This window comes from Carcharhinus amblyrhynchos, chromosome 11 (assembly GCF_965287045.1).
Source record: "Carcharhinus amblyrhynchos chromosome 11, sCarAmb.v2.hapA, whole genome shotgun sequence".
Taxonomy (NCBI): domain Eukaryota; kingdom Metazoa; phylum Chordata; class Chondrichthyes; order Carcharhiniformes; family Carcharhinidae; genus Carcharhinus; species Carcharhinus amblyrhynchos.
Window position 1 is genome coordinate 23,646,962 of NC_137334.1, and position 20,333 is coordinate 23,667,294.

General features: G+C 46.9%; 1 protein-coding gene across 1 annotated transcript; it reads left to right on the forward strand.

Moving 5' to 3' along the window:
* Positions 1 to 13,384: 13,384 nt before the first annotated feature.
* Positions 13,385 to 18,698, forward strand: LOC145349679 (secreted phosphoprotein 24-like). Its single transcript, XM_080198208.1, has 9 exons — positions 13,385 to 13,553; positions 13,705 to 13,808; positions 13,996 to 14,124; positions 15,207 to 15,338; positions 15,453 to 15,497; positions 15,612 to 15,656; positions 17,154 to 17,198; positions 17,820 to 17,864; positions 18,611 to 18,698. The coding sequence occupies exons 1-9, from the start codon at positions 13,502 to 13,504 to the stop codon at positions 18,641 to 18,643; spliced, it is 630 nt and encodes a 209-aa protein (XP_080054334.1). The 5' UTR covers positions 13,385 to 13,501; the 3' UTR covers positions 18,644 to 18,698.
* Positions 18,699 to 20,333: the final 1,635 nt, after the last annotated feature.

Here is a 20,333-nt window from a genome sequence, read left to right on the forward strand (position 1 = left end):
GTGTCAACACAAGACCTCATTCCCATTGAAGAAGATGTTCTCAATTGTCCTTTATTCCTTCATGTATAAGGGCAGCGAGGGGAGGGAGGGGGAGGGTGGGGGGAGGCGGGGGTGGATGGCGTGGCCTGGGGTTCCTGACTGTACATTTCACTATAACTGGGAGATTCTATGGTTTGTAAATGTTCTCTCCTTTGGTGTGTGTTGTTGTTGTGTTCTGTGGATCATAATAAAAGTGTAAAGAGAATATTTCCTGATGTTTCTCCGGATATTACTGCTGCGCTTTCACTGACTGGTTGGGAGTTCAGGACGCTGGGAGCAGCCTGTCACCCACTGGGACCACTTTCCCCAGTCTCCGGGGAGCTGCTCAGGGATTGGGGCTTCACGGTTTTTTGCCAAGTGTCGGGAGGAGGACAATTAGCAACTGATGGAAACAGTTTGTTTTATTAATGTGGAGAGGCCAATTCCGGGGTTCTGTGACAATCTGTGGGAATCCAGAGGGAATCACGGCGGGTGGGACAGGAAAACTCGGAGTCAGGCCCACAGTTGGAATTCCAAATCGCAATCTTCCCCTCAGCCTCTTAATGGTGGGGTTATGGCGGGGTCATGGCGGGGTCATGGCAGGGTCATGGCAGGGTCATAGAAGGGTCATAGCGGGGTCATAGAAGGGTCATAGCGGGGTCATAGCAGGGTCATGGCGGGGTCATAGCAGGGTCATGGCAGGGTCATAGCAGGGTCATGGTGGGGTCATGGCAGGGTCATAGCAGGGTCATTCCTCTTTCCCCAGGGGTGTCCAAGTGTCTTTTAAATACAGCGTTTGGACATGACAATGGGGCCGCCGACCTCCTGCCTGACCTGCCCCGAGATTCAACAAGAACCTCGTGGCTGCATAATCAATGAGCTGAATATCTCTCGATTTGGCACATTTCGCCACTACGCTCTCTGACAGGGATCCCTCTGACGTCCCATCCCCAACATGGAACTTTGTTTGGGGCAGCAAGATTCCACCCTCTGAGTGAATTCTCGCAGCTTGTGTGAGAGTGAAGTGTGAATGTTGCTGATCTGTGGGCTTTGGAAATATTGGTCTCCAGAGTGGATTTAACTTTAATAAAATCCAGTTCAATCACGCCCCGGTCCCCAGTTAAAATCATTGTTAAATCTCTGAATGCCTCCTCCAGAACGACTCTACATCCGGGGCCCAAGGAACACAGGTCTATCTTTGTTCAGTCTACTCGCTCCACACTCCAAACATTGACTCTCCACTCAGGGCGGTCCCTAACCAGCTCACCACCCCTCCAACCCACACCAGGTCACATGACCTGTTCCCTTAAAGGGGCCACACCTTATCATTTGATATTTTTCACAACAAACTAATTCTGTCATAACTGGCCTCAGAACGCAAAACAATTTCTGTCTTCAAGGGCCGGATTTTACAGCCCCGCTTGTCCCAAAACCATAAAATCCTGCACAAAGTTAACGGACCTTTCCATTGTCTGCCTCTCGCCCACTCCGATTCCCATGGCAGGCGGGGCAGTAAAATTCCGCCCATCTCTCCATCGCCACCAATCCTCAGCTGCTTCCTGTTTCAATCCTGACCTATTCCCCAACATTCCTCTTCCCAAAAGCAGCAGCTTCCCTTTGGTGGATGAGATCTCACCGAATATCCACTTTGCATCTTCCGGAATCCACATTCTGTCCCTAAAAAGATCGAGGAATACGGGGGAAGAGGGAGAAATCAGGATATTGAATTCGATGATCAGCCTTGATCAAAATGAACGATGGAGCAGGTTTGAAGGGCCAAATGGCCTCCTCCTGCTTCCAGTTTTGATGTTTCTATATGACTGCCTCGTGTGGCTAACAGGACACTGGCTGTCCGGGCTGTGTCAGTACCTGTTATTACAGAGGGATATCCACCAGGAACCTGACCTGTCAGCACAAGAGGAGAGTCAGTTGATTCTGTGCAGTGATTGCCAGTTTGTCTCCTCCCTGCTCTGAGAGATCTGTCTGATTTCTTTCATGATGGCATTGGACTGGGGTAAACACAGTAAGAAGTCTCACAACACCAGGTTAAAGTCCAACAGGTTTATTTGGTCACACAAGCTACTAGCTTTCAGAACCACTATCACTGCCAGCCACTACCTTTCGATACACATCTCTTTAACCTGCCCTTAAACCTTTCTCTACTCACATTGTCTGTACCTTTATGGCTTGATTACCTGTAAAGACTCACATTCCAACCATTATTTTGTAAGTTGAGTTTGTGTCTTTATATGCCCTGTTTGTGAACAGAATTCCCACTCACCTGATGAAGGAGCAGCGCTCCGAAAGCTAGTGGCTTTTGCTACCAAAAAAACCTGGTGTTGTGAGACTTCTTAATGATTTCTTTCACCCAGAGTGTGAGGGACACCTGGACCACTCGGTGTGAAATTCCCATTGATTTCTGTCCAAATCACCCCCGATTATCAGAGATAGAAAATGGTGGAGGAATGTCTCCCCAGAGCAGAGAACGCTGACAACTCCTGCGAGGCACTTTGCTGAAAAGCTCTGGATCTGGGAAGCTGTTGTTCTGAAGGCCGATTGGGATGTACTCACTCCTGTGTCGTTCTTTGTGTCTGTGTATTGCAGCCTGTGTGAGTGTTGAAGTGTGAAGTGTGAACTCAATACAGCAGCGAGAGATAAGAGTCACAGTGCAGACATTATCCTCCCAGTTCATCACCATCAGTGGAGTTGGGGAGAGGTCACTCTTTGTGTGATTGATGCAAAGAAGCAGAAAGTGTGAGAAAGGGTATCTGTAAAAAGACTAAATGTTTCTCTGTTCTCAACTGTTCCTGAATCTGTTCACATTGAGAATAAACCTGTCCCGTTATTCCGAGTAAATCAGACTCGGGGCAGGTCAGACAGGAGGGTGGCTGCCCCATTCTCATGTCCGCACGGTAGCACAGTGGTTAGCATTGCTGCTTCACAGCTCCAGGGTCCTGGGTTCGATTCCCGGCTCGGGTCACTGTCTGTGTGTCATTTGCACATTCTCCTTGTGTCTGCGTGGGTTTCCTCCGGGTGCTCCGGTTTCCTCCCACAGTCCAAAGATGTGCAGGTTAGGTTGATTGGCCATGCTAAAATTGCCTCATAGTGCCCAGGGTTGCGTAGGTTAGAGGGATTAGTGGGTATAATATGTAGGGATATGGGGGTATGGCCTGGGTGGGATTGTGTTCAGTACAGACTCAATGGGCCGAAGGGCCTCTTTCTGCACTGTAGGGTTCTATGATTCCAGGCACCATATTTAGAAGGCACCCGGACACCGTCCCCCAACACCTCACCACCACCCTCCCCCACCCCTTGTCCACCATCACAGAGCGAGCTGGCCGGATCCGAAAGGACATCGCTGCCAGACTGGGACTGCAACAGGAGGTGAGGGAAACAACAAGGGGGGAAAACATACTTGATCTCATCTTCACCAACCTGTCTGTCACAGATACACCCGTCCATGACAATATCGGTAAGAGTGACCACGCACAGTCCTTGCGGAGATGAAGTCCCGTCGTCACATTGAGAATAACCTCCATCGTGTTGTGTGGCACTAACATCGTGTTAAATGGGAGAGACTTCAAACAGGTCTAGCAACTCAAGACTGGGTATCCATGAGGCACTGTGAGCCATCAACAGCAGCGGAATTGTACTCCAGCACAGTCTACAACTCAACTCAACCATTACCATCAAGCCAAGGATCAACCCTGGTTCAATGGAGAGTGCAGGAGGGCATGGCAGGAGCAGTACCAGGCATACCTAATATTGCAGTGCCAACCTGGTGAAGCTACAACACAGGACTCCCTGTGTGGAAACAGCATAAGCAGTAAGTACTGGACTGGGATAAGGGACCCCATAACCAATAGATCAGATCCAAGCCCTGCAGTCCTGCTCCATCCAGTCGTGAATGGATAATTAAACAACTCACTGGAGGAGGAGGCTCCGCAAGTATCCCCATCCTCAGTGATGGAGGAGCCCAGCACATCAGCACGAAACATCCAGCAGAGTAAACCTGACCTGGGTGACCAGTCAGGACAGAGTGAGGAATCACAGCATGGTAAGAGAGGCTCCGAGGCAGAGAAACATTTTGGGAGCGATCTGAAACCACGGGGCTGCAGAACAATCCTAATTCAGAAATACCAGGAGCTCTGCAGCTTTTCTGGTGGATTCGGCCTTTTTCCAGGATTTGCACATTCGCTGGGAATGCATGTGAATCTCCCAGAACCGGAGAACATTGGAGACCAAACCACGCTGGACAGTGGCGGGGCAGCCTATAAGTCACTTCAATCTTTTTGTAATGTAGTTTAAATACTTTTTCAATGTGATCGATCCCGATCGAATCTCCCGCCCCGCCCACATTCAGGGAACTAGCGGGAGACCCTGCCGGAATGAAGAGGGGGGCGCAATTGGGCCCCCCCAGGGGGGTTGAGTAGTGGGGGGGTGGTGATGCCCCCTGGGCATGGTCACACTGGCAGTGACAGCCTGTGCCCCCTGCACTGCGCAAGGGTAAAGTGCCCGTGCCCAGGGGGCAGCATGGCACTGCCCAGTAGGCATCGGGCAATGCTAAGGGGGTGGGGCCTATTGTGGGAAGGGACCAGGGGCAATCAGAGAGGGTGGGGGCTCCTGCTGCCACTTTGCATGGGGATTGGTCTGGGATGGAGGGAGTGCAGCGATTGGGCCAAACGAGTAGGGAAGGGGAAGGGGGGGTGGTCGGCCGGATGGTTATGCCTGCCTCCAGGGGGGAGCTGACCCTGGGGGGGGTGGTGTTGTCTGCAGGTCAGTGGTGGGGGTGTCTGCAGGGTGAGGGGGTGGTGGGATTGCCACTGATGGGGGAAGTGTTGGGCTGGACATCGGGATGCTTCAGGGTGGGAGGAGATCAGGACTGGCCCGGGAATTTCTGTGGGGACCACAATCGGGCCGTTGGTGGGGGGGGGTGCTGGAGGGGCAGCACTGCGGGGGTCCTGGGCTGGCCAGCAATCGAGCTCCCAGCAATGGGGAGACTGATAGATCGGGGCTACGACGTATGTGCAGAGTTTCAGAACTCTCAAACTCCAGCGCGAATAGGCACCCCCTGGGTTTTTACCACAATTCCTGATCGGGATCTCTGCGGTGCACAGAGTACGGAGATTCCAGTGAGAAGCTGAACTGACAAAACTGTCGGGATCTAGAACAGTTTTCCCATCAATTCAGCACTTTTGGGAGAATCGCCCCCACCTTTTGGGTTCACGAATGTAGATTGTACATCTTCACACATTCACAACAACCTTCAGCCAGAAGTGCTGTGTGGACGATACATCTCAACCTCCTCCAGTGGTCCCCAGCATCTCAGATGCCAGTCTCCAGCTAATTCGATTCACTCCACGTGGTGTCAAGACACGGTGGGAGGTGCTGGATACTGCAAAGCCAATGGGCCCTGATAACATTCCAGCAATAGTACTGAAGACATCTGCTCCTGAACTTGCTGACAAGTGGTCTGTAACATTTGTGTCACACAAGTGCCAGGCAGTGACCATCCCCAACAAGAGACAATCTAACCATCGCCCCTTAACATCCAATAGAATCCCTCACTATCGACATCCTGGGAGTTACCATTGATCAGACACTGAACCAGACCAGCCATATAAATACTGTGGCTACAAGTGCAGGCCAGAGGCTAGGAATCCTGAGGAGAGTAACTCACCTCTTGACGCCCCAAAGGCTGTCTATCATTACAAGGCACAAGTTAGGAGTGTGATGAGATACTCCCCACTTGCCTGGATGGGTGCAGCTCCAATAACACTCAAGAAGCTTGACACCATCCAGAATAAAGCTGCTCGTTTGATTAGCACCACATCTACAAACATCCACTCCCTCCACCATCGAGTGGCAGGCGTGTGTACCACCTGCAAGATACACTGCAGCAACTCACCAAGACTCACTACCACTACTACCTCGGACAGAGCAGCAGGCCCATGGGAACACCACCGCCTGCAAATTCCCCTCCAAATCACTCACCATCTTGACTTTGGAATATATCGGCCATTCCTTCACTGTCACTGGGTCAAAATCCGGAACACCCTCCCTAACAGCACTGTGGATGTACCTACACCTTAACAGCTGCAGCAGATTAAGGAAGCGGCTCATTCCACTCTTTCAAGGGCAGTTAGTGATGGGATACAAATGCCAGCCTAGCCGACGATGTCCACATCCTGTAAATGAATCAAAAGGAAACCTAATGGACCCTCTGGGAAATGTCTCCTTCAGTTCCGGAACATTCTTCAGTCCTCAGGACATCAAACAGAGAGACATCTCTCTGTCACAGTGGCAAAAGCTTCCCGAACTCTGTTATTCTCATTGTAAGCCTCAATATAGATACAGGAAAGTGAAATGCAAATTATATTTCTGCATCTAAAACTCATCCTCCTGTAACTCATTCTCCAGTAATTAAATTCATTTACAATCAGCGGTGATGGTTTACTCTGGAACGCGGCCATTAACTCCCACTGACAGCAGACTCTTAGCCAACGTCAATATTCGTCACCGAGGGTTTGGTTATTGACATGAAATCTTGTGAATGGTCCCACAAACACGTGGGTTTCTTTGGCGTCAGACTCTGAGTCCCGGGGGGGAGGAGGAGTGGTGGTGCGGTTTCGGAGTTTGCCCACTCCACCTCAATGACCATTTGATGCTCTCCATCTCAGTGCTGACTGGGACAACGAGGTTCACTGTCCTTGGAAAGCTATTTATTCTTACTGTTCAGAGGTACTTGGGTGTACAAGGAACATAGCAAGTTAGCATGCAGGTGCAGCCAGGAAGGCAGATTGCAAGTTAGGCTCTATCGCAAGTTGTAGTGGGGGGTGTCTTTTTTAAAAAGGTGGCCAATGTCTCTATTAGACTCTATTTAAAAACTTGCAAAAGGCAAAATTTCTGTTCAAATGATGTAGCCAAATATACTTTCAACACAAAAATCATACAAGACAAACAAGACATTAATGCTCTTCGGAGGCCTCCAGAGGGTCAGATAGCTCAGGGACAGTACTGTGAAACCTCTCCAAAGATCTGAGGCACTCAGCCCAAATACAGAACAATTGTACCTTTTGTTATTTAAGATACACCTACTCATTAACTTAGAATCAATTTCATTTAGTGTTAACATGTCAGTCCAGTTTTTGACAAAGTACCTCAGTCAATTGCAATATGCCGCTTGATATTTCATTTGTCCATTTAATTCCACACACCTTCCCATTTTGGCTAAACCCACTCCCTGGTTGTTAAGTAACTACGGACGCTTTCCATAACTGAACCTTTCCGACAGGCACATCACCAAGTAGGGCGATGCGTGACTTTCTGGACCCTAGAAAGACATTTCCTTACACCTGGATAATGCATGCCACTATAATGTTACCACATTTATCCCGAGACATGAAACTGCTAATTCTTACTTTTGCTGATGATTGAATCCCCAGTTCTGAAGTTCTGACCTGACCATTCCACTTTGCAGCATCTGCTCTTTCTGACTGAGATAAGCAATACATTTTAGAGATGAAAATACATTCGATACTTTGATATATATACTTTAAAATCATATTCATTTGTTTAATACTCTTATTGCATTCACATGTGAACAAACTGTCAACATTAATTTGTTATAAAGAATCATTTCACCCCTTCTAGTTACCCTGTCACTGAAAAGACTACTACATCTGTCTGTGATTCTAACTGGCTGATTTAAAACTCCCTTCCACATAAGTGTATTGGGTTGCAGGAATCAGGAAGTCTTGTTACAGTTGTGCAGGGTTTTAATAAGACCACATCTGGAGTAGTGTGCACAGTTTTGGTCTCCACATTTGAGGAAGAGGGCACAATCTCAGGATACGGGGCCGGTTATTTAGGACTGAATTGAGGAGAAATCTCCCCACTCAGAGGGTTGTAAATCCATGGAATTCCCTACCCCAGAGGATTGTGGGTGCTCCATCGTTGAGTATATTTGGGACTGGGATAGACAGGTTTTTGATCTCTGGGGAGTGGATTTGAAATCCAAGTTCAGCCATGATGTACATGGACTTCAGCAAGGCATTTGATAAGGTCCCCCATGCAAGACTTCTTGAGAAGGTGAGAGGGCATGGGATCCAAGGGCCTTTGGCCTTGTGGATCCAGAACTGGCTTGCCTGGGGAAGGCAGAGAGTGGTTGTGGATGGGTCTTTTTCGGCATGGAGGTCAGTCACCAGTGGAGTGCCCCAGGGTTCTAGGACCCTTGCTGTTTGTTATTTTCATAAATGACCTAGATGAGGAAGTGGAGGGATGGGTAAGTAAGTTCGCTGATGACACGAAGGTCGGTGGTGTTGTGGATGGTCTGGAAGGATGTCAAAAGTTGCAGCAGGACATAAATAGGATGCAGGACTGGGCGGAGAAGTGGCAAAAGGACTTCAACGCGGATAAATGTGTAGTCGTCCATTTTGGCAGAACCAACGGGATGAACGAGTACACTATCAAGGGCAGGAGTCTTAGTAGTGTTGAAGAGCAGAAGGATCTTGGGGTCCGGGTCCATAGGACTCTTAAATCGGCCTCGCAGGTGGAGGATGTGGTCAAGAAGGCGTATGGTGTACTGGCCTTCATTAATCGAGGGATTGAGTTTAGGAATCGGGAGGTAATGCTGCAACTTTACAAGACCCTTGTCAGGCCTCATTTGGAGTACTGTGCGCAGTTCTGGTCGCCTCACTATAGGAAAGACTTAGAAGCAATTGAAAGGGTACAGAGGAGATTTACAAGGATGTTGCCTGGACTGGGAGGCATGCCTTATGAAGTTAGGTTGAGGGAGCTGAGACTCTTTTCCCTGGAGAGACGAAGGTTGAGAGGCGACCTGATAGAAGTTTATAAAATGTTGAGAGGAATAGATAGGGTGGATTCTCAGAGGCTATTTCCCTGGGTTGAAATGGTCGCTACGAGAGGACACAGATTGAAGGTGCGGGGAGGAAAGTACAGAAATGATGTTAGGGATAAGTTTTTCACTCAGAGGGTGGTGAGTGAATGGAATCGGCTGCCGTCAGTGGTGGTGGAGGCGAACTCGCTGGGGTCTTTTAAAAGACTTCTGGATGAGTATATGGGGTTTAATGGGATTGGGGGTTATAGATAGGTTTATAGATTGGTAGGTGTTGATGTGATCGGCGCAACTCGTGGGCCGAAGGGCCTGTTTGTGCTGTAGTGTTCTATGTTCTATGTTCTATGATAGCATTGAATGGTGGAGCAGACTCAATGGGCTGAGTGGTCTACTCCTGCTAACATCTAGAACAAAGAACAATGAAAATTACAGGCCCTTCGGCCCTCCAAGCCTGCACCGGCCTTGCTGCCCAACTGAATTAAAACCCGCCACCCTTCCAGGAACCATATCCCTCTATTCCCATCCTATTCATGTATTTGTCCAGATGTCCCTTAAAACTCACTATTGTATCTGCTTCCGCTAACTCCCCTGGCAATGAGTTCCAAGCACCCACCTTCCTCTGTGTAAAAAAACTTGCCTCATACATCTCTTTTAAACTTTGCCCTTGCACCTGTTTTGTGTTTGGATGAATTCTGTCCAATTAGAGAGGTTAAATTAAATTAGCAACAGGAAACGGGCAGCAGCAAATTCCTCTAAAAATAATGTGATATTCAGATCTTTCAAATTTGGTGAAAGTTCCAAATTTAATCATCATTTACGGCCACGGGGTATTCATTAAATTATTGACCAAATATAATGAACATTTCTGTGCAGATGTTGACACCTGTTTCCCTGTGGGATTTTTTTATCATTTCCTTCAAATAATGTTGATCTTTTCCCAACACTCCTCCAGTTCTCACCCTCCCTCCCTCCCCCCTCTCACACAAACACTGAGGCCTACACCCAGCCCGGGAGGCAGGAAGCCTGACCACAGCTTTCTGCACCACTGTCAATAATCCCCCATCCAAAGCAAACCCCTGCGTGCTGCTCCTACGCCTGTGGAGCTGAATGGCCTCTGTCATTGCAGAGGAAAGCTGGTTAACTCCTGTGATTCCACCGTTCCCTCGCCGACACAGCTCACAGCTGCAAATGCTGAAACCGCCTGAACTTGTGGAGTGATGGAGCTTTCATCAGGCACTCAGTGTGTGAACTAACATTGCACAAAGTGAAGATCAACTCACCCTCACTCTGGACACTGGAGTCAACTGGCCACGGTCCTTGGATTGGAGCCTCTGATATTTAGCAGTGAGGTTGAGAATAGAAGTGGGTGATTATCTGGGGTTTAGTGAAGATAAACAAGAATAAAATTTCTCTCTCAGCAAAGGCCACACCCCATGAAATGTAAAATGACCACACCAGCAACTGATTTGGTGAGAGGCGATTATAGCAGAGAGTGAGTTTATGTTAGGGATTTACAGTGTGGTGTTAGCCCCTCACAGCGTGAAGGTTTATCTTCTGAGGTAAGTTTGTTCTGAATCCTTTTGAAACTCTGAGCTGCACCGGGCCAAGTGAGAAACCAGCAAACTGTGTTGATGTTTTCCTGTACGTGACTGGGAACTGGGAACCGCGTCCCACAGACCGCAGAGGGGCAGATAGAGAGACTCCGTGGATTAGATATCGGGGAGAGTTGGCCACTGCACTGTCATGGAATTGGGCAGTGTAAACACACAGCTCCCAGCATACCAGAGAAAACTGATGCCCACACAATGACAACGCAAGCAGAAATTCCCAACTGTATACGATCTTCACTACATGTCTATAAGACAGCTTCCATTTACCAAATTCTGTCATTGCAACACCCGATTTAACCCATTTAAAATAAATTCATGATAAATACTCATGACTGGAAATTCTTGTCTGTTCTTTGTATTGGGTGATTTAGGGGAGGCGATGGCCCAGTGGTATTATCGCTAGATTATTAATTCAGAAACTCTGATAATGTTCTGGGGACCCGGGTTCGAATCCCGCCACAGCAGATGGTGGAATTTGAATTCAATAAAAAATATCTGGAATTGAGAATCTACTGACGACTGGGAAACCGTTGTCAATTGTCGGAAAAACTCATCTGGTTCACTAATGTCCTTTAGGGAAGGAAATCTGCGATGTTATCCGGTCTGGCCTACATGTGACTCCAGAGGAACAGCAACGTGGTTGACTCTCAACTGCCCTCTGAAATGACCGAGTGAGACACTCAGTTCAAGGGCAAGTAGGGATGCCGCAGAGATGACTTGGCCTCCTCTGTGGCAATGAGTTCCACAGATTCACCACCGTCTGGCTGAAGAAATTCATCCACATCTCGGTTCTAAAGGGTTATCCCTTTACTCTGGGGGCTGTGCCCTTGAATCCTAGTCTCTCCCATTAATGGATACATCTTCCCCACATCCACACTATCCAGGCCTTCAGTACCCTGTAAGTTTCAATGAGATCCTCCCTCATCCTTCTAACATCCATCAAGTACAGACCCCGAGGCTTCAGATGCTCCTCATACGTCAGGCTTTTCGTTCTTTGGAGTTACACTGGAGCAAAAAATACTATTTAACAGGAATTTTTCAAGATTATGAAGAATTCCGATACAGTGAATAAAAAAAGACAATTTCCTCGAAGTGAAGAGTCAAGGGCGCATAAAACTGTCACTGAGAGAATGAGATGAAAGATGAGGAGATGGTTATTTATTTAGAGTGAACAAAATTCACCCTGCTTTACCACATGACATGGATAAGCAACTGAGAATAGCACACTTAGAGGGAAGAAGTATAAAAAAAATTCCTGATGCAGGAGACAGAAATGTACTGGAGTTAGCTCTGTCCTAGCACAGGCATGATGGGTACAATGGCCTCATGCGGTGCTGCAGGAGGACTCTGCATTTTTCTCCCTTGTTACAAGGGGCTGGAGTGAACATTGGGGAGTGTGTCTGTGCACCCCAGTGTAAATATTTGGGGTAAGCCCCCCTCCCCTGGCTCGCCTCATGTTCATTTCCCAGCTAATGGGAGCCCATTGCTCTGGGCCAGGCTGGACGGTGGACTTGGGAAGGGAAAGTGTTTGGGGGAGGGGAGATTTCAGTTGGCACAAGGGACCCGGATATCAGGCATGCCCCTCCACTGGCAGCCTGGTGAGTCCTTCCTGATGTGGAGATGCCGGCGAACCAAATAAACCAGTTGTTGTGAGACTTTAACCTGATGTTGTGAGACTTCTCAGAGTCCTTCCTGGCCAGGCTACAGAATGGATAAGGTTTCCCTTGCTGCTTGTTAAATCAGAATGGAGTGGGAAGGGGCCTCCAATGGGGGTTAATCACCCACTTACTGCTCCACCTCTGGACAGACCTCTCTAGTGTCCATAAATTCATACCAGGGGTGGGCATTCCACTGAAGGCATGGCATTCCATTCCATTGCTGTACCCTCTGGATCCTGCCCGCTGCCAGCCCACCCTTGTTTAATCTGAGCACAGACATGAATCCAGTGAAAACTGGAACTTTCCCCCAGATCACTCACAGCCAAATCCCAGATATTATTTTCCAATTGCTGGAAACTCCAGGGCAATCCAGGAAGGCTGGCAACTGACTGCGATGTGATAATTCACCAAGGGATATTCACACAGTGCCTTCAGCTCAGAGAAATTCCCAAAGTGCTGCATCCTGACATTATCAAAGCAAATCAGATCCTAATGTGAGGTCAGATGGACAAAAGCTCAACCACAGAGATTGATTAGAAGGGGAATTGTAAAAGAGAGAGGGAAAGATTTCTAGTGAGAGTTTCAGAGCCTAGGATTCAGGTATCTGAGGGCACAGTCACGGAGGTGGGGTGATTCGAACCAGGGATGTCCAAGAAGCGAGAGTTAGCGTTGCATCGAGATCTCGGAGTGTTGTGGAACTGCAGGAAGAGGATGAAACCCGGAGACGAATCTGAATCAAGGAAAAAGGATTAAAATTTGAAGCATTTCCTAACGGAAGTAATGTCGGTCAGAGAGCACCAGCGGGGAGCGGGATTCCGCATGAGGTCAAGTTGATGGATCGCAGGCAGAATGTGGGACAACAGCCAGGAGCGAGTTGGAACAGTCAATTCTCGGCTGAATAGCGGCAGGAATGAGAGTTTGAGATGAGCCCAAGCAGGGGTGAATTCGGGAAAAGTTAGGCAGATGGGAAAAGACGGTTTTAGTGATGGGACAAAGATGTGGTCAGAAAGTCACCTCAGTGCGTCACACCAGGCGACTGAGAGAGACTTTTGTACAAATCACAGATGGTCATTTCCTCTCCTCTCTCAGTTCATTATTTCGTATTTGGAGGACGAATCTCTGATCTCACCAAATCTAAACAGGGTGATGATTTTGGGAGGAAGTTGTGCCCATTTTGCAGCCACTTGGCAGCAGCTGCCCCTGCCCAGGATCAGCGCACTGAGTCAATATGAGTCAGTGTTTGAATGTGGTGAAGGTGAGGATATAAAGACTGAACGCTGGAAGGAAAAGGCAGAGCGAGAGAGAGAAGCAGCTCCTTTACTCTTCGTAAGCAGCCAGCTGATCAGACAAGAGACAGAATGAAATCCTTACTCCTCACCATTGCCGCAGTGCAGATCCTCCAGTGTTCAGGTACGTACTGGAGACAGAGAGAGAGAGACCTCATAAAGCAACACCTTCTTGTCAATGAGACTCACTGACTGAGATGTCACCAATGTGTTAGAAAGAATTGACTGGAGAATGCTGGAGTGTTTGGTACAACTTTCCTTTTCTCTCTCTACAGGAATCCCCAGCCCTAAGGATGCTCTGAGAGTGTCAGTTGGAAAGCTGAATGAAATCACCACCATCCCCAATCTGTGTAGGATAACCCGGAGAAGAGTGAAGGATGTAAGTGTGTCCAGCTCTCAGTGTGTTTCACTGTCTGAAGTCTACAAGTATATTGCAGGGTGCAGTTAGACACTGATTATTAAACAGGAGCAAAATATTCTATTGTTCTCACACTGATGGGTGAATCAGCCCAGGGTAAGAATACGAGATACACTCAGACACTAATGACCTGTTTTCCTCTCATTAGATTAATCGCACAGGAAAATTGTCGTACAACGTGGATTTAACATTCTCTGTGAAAGAAACTGTCTGCTCCAAGAATTCCGGACTGGAATTTGATGATCCCAGCTGTCGATTCCGTCCCAAAAAGTCCGCAGTAAGTCCATGTTTAGAAAATCATGAGGGAGATAAATAAGGTGAATATCCAAGCTCTTTTCCCCAGGATAAGGGTATTCTAAAACTGGAGGGCAAAGGTTTAAGGTGAGAGGGGAAGAATTTAAGAGGGACCTGAGGAGTAACTTTTTCACGCAGAGGGTAGTGCGTGTGTGGAATGAGCTGCCAGACGTGATGGTAGAGGTGGGTACAATGACAACATTTCAAATATATTTGGACAGGTGCATGGAAGAGAAAGATTTTGAGGGATATGGGCCAAATGCAGACAAATGGGACTAGTTCAGTTTAGGAAACCTGGTTGGCATGGATGGGTTGGGCCAAAGGGTCTGTTTCCGTGCTGTATATCTCTATGGCTCGATGACTGTAGTTAGATTGTCACATTGAAACACTCGTGTGTACGGAGTTATATCAGAGAGATTTCCTGTATGAATACTGCTGTTATAAATGGCTCAGAGTATAAGGATATGTGTGTCTTAACACAATCACACTGAGCATTACGTAGGACTGTGTGTAGCACTGGCCACATCATTAAGGAAGGATATTCTGCCCTTGTTGCTCTGTGATGAGGGATCTGATTTGAGGGAATTGTCCTGTGAGGAGAGATTGAGGAAACACAGCCTGAGTTTGCTGGAGCCTGGAAGAATGAAATGTGATCCATTAGAAATATATCAAATTACTGAGGGCTTTGAGAAGGTGACACTATTACATCCAGCTGGAGAATCTAGAAGACAGGGTCACAGTCTCAGAATAAGGGGCATTCTATTGTAAAGAGTTGAGGAGAAACTTCTTCACTGAAAGTCTTGTGAATGTTTGGAATTCTTTCCCTCAGAGAGCAGTGGATGATTAGTCATTGAGTATCTCCAAGACACAGATAGATTTTTGGACACTAAGGCAGTTTCGGGATATGGGATGGGGGGAGAAGGTGAGTTGAGGTTGAAGATCACTCCTGATTGGACTGAATGGTGGAGCAGGGATGAGCGAATGAGAGACCCACGCAGGATCCTGATTTGCATCTTCCTCTGTAATCATTCAATAATGGAAGAGAATTGTGCTTTATTTTCACAGGAGAAAGGTTGGTGTAAAAGCCGTGTGAAATATTTTGCTGATGAGGTGCTGGATGTTGATGTGGGGTGCCGAGGTTTGGAGACAGTCGACAGCCACAGTGATTCATTTGAGTCGAGAGAAGACAGTATTGAGGTAATGTCACCATTCTACACATCAGGACAATGGCATTTCCAACATTGTGATTATTGAGAAGATTTCTCATTGGCTCACTGTGCTAAATATTGAAATATTAATATTTTAATACAGGTGGAAACCAAATCAAAGGAGACATGGATCGAGGAATCTCCCAATGTGAGTATAAATTGGGAAATCTGTCGGAGTATTTTCCTGTTGATCAGAATTGTTAACAGACACATTATCAACAAAAACCATTCTGACCATTGAAATGTGAATATTTTATTACAGGTAAGAAGACAATCAGTAGAATCATCGCTGGAGGACTCTCCCAGTGTGAGTATAATCTGGGATTTTGTATCCGAGTATTTTCCTGTTAATCAGAATCATCAACAGAAACATTTGAAATCTGGGATGTAAGGGTGTGGGAATGGAGTGTGAGATAATCTTTTATTTCAATCTGAGATCCTGGGGGAGGGGAGTCTGAGACTCGGACACAATCCAGAGAATGAGACTGTCCTTCCTGACTATAAAGGCAGCTGATTATTCCGAGGAATGGACAGGTACAAACAGTAGCATTGAGAGAACAATGTCTCTGACATTCTCGGTAATGCCAGTAAATTAGACAGTATATGCCTGCTCCCTCCTGGAGGGGAACTGCAGATTCAACTCAATAAATCCCAATCGAGGGAGAATCTCAGTCTCTGTTAGTTTATCCATCGGGCCCACAGCCCCACTGTCCCAGAGCTGGATTGATTATAGCTGTGGTGGAGAACAGGAGGTGTTTGCTCAGGAATTCTCCACTCCATCACTCACTCACTCCATCCCAACTCCAAAATCTCCCAAGTTAATACTTCCTTTTTTATTGTTTAATTCTTTAATTTGGAAGTAGTTTTTTCCATATTATTTACAAGATGTCTCATTAATTCCCATTTCTGTCCCTATAAATGTGAATATTTTATTACAGGTAAGAAGACAATCAGTAGAATCATCGCTGGAGGACTCTCCCAGTGTGAGTATAACCTGGGATTTTATCTCAGATGATGATCAAACAACAAGAATCTGTTGAAACTTTGATCTGGATTCCTCTGACTCAAGTCAGGAATTTATTGAATTAAATGTCCATCCAGAGACATGGGGAGCGGAGATTCTGATTCTCAATTGCTGCTGGATTCTTCTAGTATAGTCAGCGGATTGTTGGATTGAGGTCATGTGGATGGTTCTTGTTTCCTGAATTTTGAAAATTCTAGAATCAGAGAGAACCCCCTCCCCTGAAAACAATCATGATAACAGGGGAGATATAACTATGGACATCCTGAGGGCAGCACCTTTCACGTTCTCCTCAGTGAATGGATAATAATTTGGTTAGGATGATTGGCCCCTTATATTGCCCCTTAGTGTCACTGGATCAATAGGTTATGTATGTGGGGTTATAGGGATAGGGCCTGGGTGGGATTGCTATCAGTGCAGGCTCGATGGGCAGAATGGTCACCTTCTGCACTACAGAGATTTGATGATTCTATGATTCTTATTACTGGTTTCTGTAACAAAGTTGATTCAATAAATCCCAATCGAGGGAGAATCTCAGTCTCTGTTAGTTTATCCATCGAGCCCACAGCCTCACTGTCCCAGAGCTGGATTGATTATAGCTGTGGTGGAGAACAGGAGGTGTTTGCTGAGGAATTCTCCACTCCATCACTCACTCACTCCATCCCAACTCCAACACTGAAAATGTTCCCACTTCCTCATTTAAAAGATGTATCTGGAAATGATTCAAAAAATCAAAATTATTGACAAAATGTAAAACACTGAAATGTGAATATTTTATTACAGGTAAGAAGACAATCAGTAGAATCATCGCTGGAGGAGTCTCCCAGTGTGAGTATAATCTGGGATTTTGTATCCGAGTATTTTCCTGTTAATCAGAATCATCAACAGAAACATTTGAAATCTGGGATGTAAGGGTGTGGAAATGGAGTGTGAGATAATCTTTTATTTCAATCTGAGATCCTGGGGGAGGGGAGTCTGAGACTCGGACACAAAACCAGAGAATGAAACTGTCCTTCCTGACTGTAAAGGCAGCTGATTATTCCGAGGAATGGACAGGTACAAACAGAAGCATTGAGAGAACAATGTCTCTGACACTCTCACCAATTATAGACAGTAATGCTGCTCCCTCCTGGAGGGGAACTGCAGATTCAGCTCAATAAATCCCAATCGAGGGAGAATCTCAGTCTCTGTGAGTTTATCCATCGAGCTCACAGCCTCACTGTCCCAGAGCTGGATTGATTATAGCTGTGGTGGAGAACAGGAGGTGTTTGCTGAGGGATTCTCCACTCCATCACTCACTCACTCCATCCCAACTCCAAAATGTCCCAAGTTAATAATTCCTTATTTAACATATAAACCTTTGATTTGGAAATATTTTTTCCATATTATTTACAAGATGTCTCATTAATTCCCATTTCTGTCCCTATAAATGTGAATATTTTATTACAGGTCAGAAGACAATCAGTAGAATCATCGCTGGAGGACTCTCCCAGTGTGAGTATAATCTGGGATTTTGTGTCAGATGATTACCAAATGACAAGAATCTGTTGAAATTTCTCTCCAGCTTCATTGAGTCGGATCCTGCTCGGAGTTTTGATTTAGTTAAATGTATTTTGAGAGCAATGGTTCTGTGGGAAGCCTCGCTACCTGTGGGTTCGAGGCTCTGGGTTTCAGTCCCACCCTGGGAATTGTTGGTGACGGAAGGTGTGTTTATAATGCGGCCAAACTGGTTGCTCCCATCCTTTAAATCCTTCCAATAACCCCCCACCCTCTCCCGATGGCAGGGGGGTGTGAGAGTGGGAGCATTCCCTGGACAGTCACACTGCAGAATACAATGGTAAACCACTACAGTGACTGGTCCAGTAGAATGATGGAGCAATCCAATAGGAATCCATGGTCACCAATGTCCTGTTGGGGCCGGATACCTGGAGGAGGATGTTAGAGTCTCGGAGCTGATGGAATTCAAATTCCCTCATTGATGGTGTTTAATAAGCAGTGAAATCTTTGAGTTAAAGATCATTCTAATGCTCAATATTGGTTCTAAACAGATCAATGGAAATCTTTTCACACAGGTACGAAGCAAGTCAGCAGAAAGATGGCACGGTGTGTCTGTAGAGGTGAGTAGAAATGGGGACTTTGTGTGGGGGAATTGTCTCTGGATCAGCAACAATAAAACATTGAGTTCAGACTGAAGTCAGACCATCTGAAAGTGACCATTCTGCTAATTGTGTTGATTGCAGGAACACAGTGATGATTCAAGCTTCTCGCACTGACCCTGAATGAAACGTCTGAAAGAGCCAGCATGGTGTCAACACAAGAAGACCTCATTCCCATTGAAGAAGATGTTCTCAATTATCCTTTACTCCTTCGTGTACAAGGGCAGCGGGGCAGGGGAGGGTGGGGTGGGGCGGGGGGTGGTTGGGGGGAGCTGTGGGGCGAGGGGTCCTGGGGTTCCTGACTGTACATTTCACTGTAACTGGGAGAGTTTGTAAATGTCCTGTCCTTTGCTGTGCATTGTTGTTGTATTCTGCGGATCATAATAAAAGTGTAAGAAGAATATTTCCTGATGTTGTTCCAGATGTTGCTGCTGCTGTTACTGACTGGTTGGGTGTTCAGACAAACTCCAGCCTGTAAATAATACAGAACCATCATTTCAAATGGATGGGATCATTCGGGATAAACATTTAATTTAGTGAGGAAGTGAGAGCCCCAAATACACTGCAGAAAGGCTCTGTCATTGGCTCACAGAATTACAGAATACTCCCATGCAGAAGAGCCCCTTCGGCCCATCGAGTCTGCACCGATGCATGAAAGGCCCTGACCTGCCCACCTAATCCCACTTGCCAGCACTTGGCCCATAGCCCTGAATGTTACGATGTGCCAAGTGCTCATCCAGGTACTTTTTAAAGGATGTGAGGCATCCCCCCCTCCACCGCCCTCCCAGGCAGCGCATTCCAGACCCTCACCACCCTCTGGGTAAAAAGTTTTTCCTCAATTCCCCCCTAAACCTCCTGCCCCTCATTTTTAACTTGTGTCCCCTCGTAACTGACCCTTCAACTAAGGGAACAGCTGCTCCGTATCCACTGACCATGCCCCTCATAATCTTGAACACCTCGATCTGGTCACCCCTCAGCCTTGTATGCGAGCCATACAAGATGATCAGAGGGTTAGATAGGGTGGATAGTGAGAGCCTTTTTCCTCGGGTGGTGATGGCTAACACAAGGGGACATAGCTTTAATTAAGGGGTGGTAATTATAGCATGGATGTCAGAGGTAGGTTCTTTACTCAGAGGGTAGTAAGGGCATGGAATGCCCTGCCTGCAGCAGTTGTGGACTCGCCAACTTTAAGGGCGTTCAAATGGTCAGTGGATAGGCATATGGATAACATTGGAATAGTTTAGGTTCGAGGGTCATTAGATTGGTTCCACTGGTCGGCACAACATCGAGGGCCGAAGGGCCTGTACTGCGTTGTAATGTTCTATGTTCTATGTTCCCTGCTCCTGCGAAAACTATCCAAACCTACCCAACCTCTCTTTATACCTTAAATGTTCCATTCCAGGCAGCATCCTGGTGAATCTCCTCTGTACCCCCTCCAGTGCAATCACACCCTTCCTATAATGTGATGACCAGAGCTGCACACAGTACTCCAGCTATGGCCTCACCAAAGTTCTATAAACTCCATCATGACCTCTTTGCTTTTGTAATCTACACTCCGATTGATGATGCCGAGTGTGCCTTTATCACCACCCTATCAACCTGCCTGTCCGCCTTCAGAGATCTACACACAAACTCACCAGGATCCCTTTGTTCTTTGGAACTTTCCAGTGTCAGACCTTTCATTGTATACTTCCTTGTCAAATTACTCCTTCCAAAGTGCATCACCTCACACTTTTCAGAGTTAAATTCTGCGGCAGTAAAAGAGACTCACAGATGGTATGTTGCCTCCTGGGTGCACGGGTCCGTG

Coding starts and splice junctions, on each gene's coding strand:
- LOC145349679 (XM_080198208.1), top strand. CDS start 13,502: ATGAAATCCTTACTCCTCACCATTGCCGCAGTGCAGATCCTCCAGTGT. Junction 13,809..13,995: donor CCCGGAGAAGAGTGAAGGAT/GTAAGTGTGTCC, acceptor TCCTCTCATTAG/ATTAATCGCACAGGAAAATT. Junction 15,498..15,611: donor GGATCGAGGAATCTCCCAAT/GTGAGTATAAAT, acceptor ATTTTATTACAG/GTAAGAAGACAATCAGTAGA.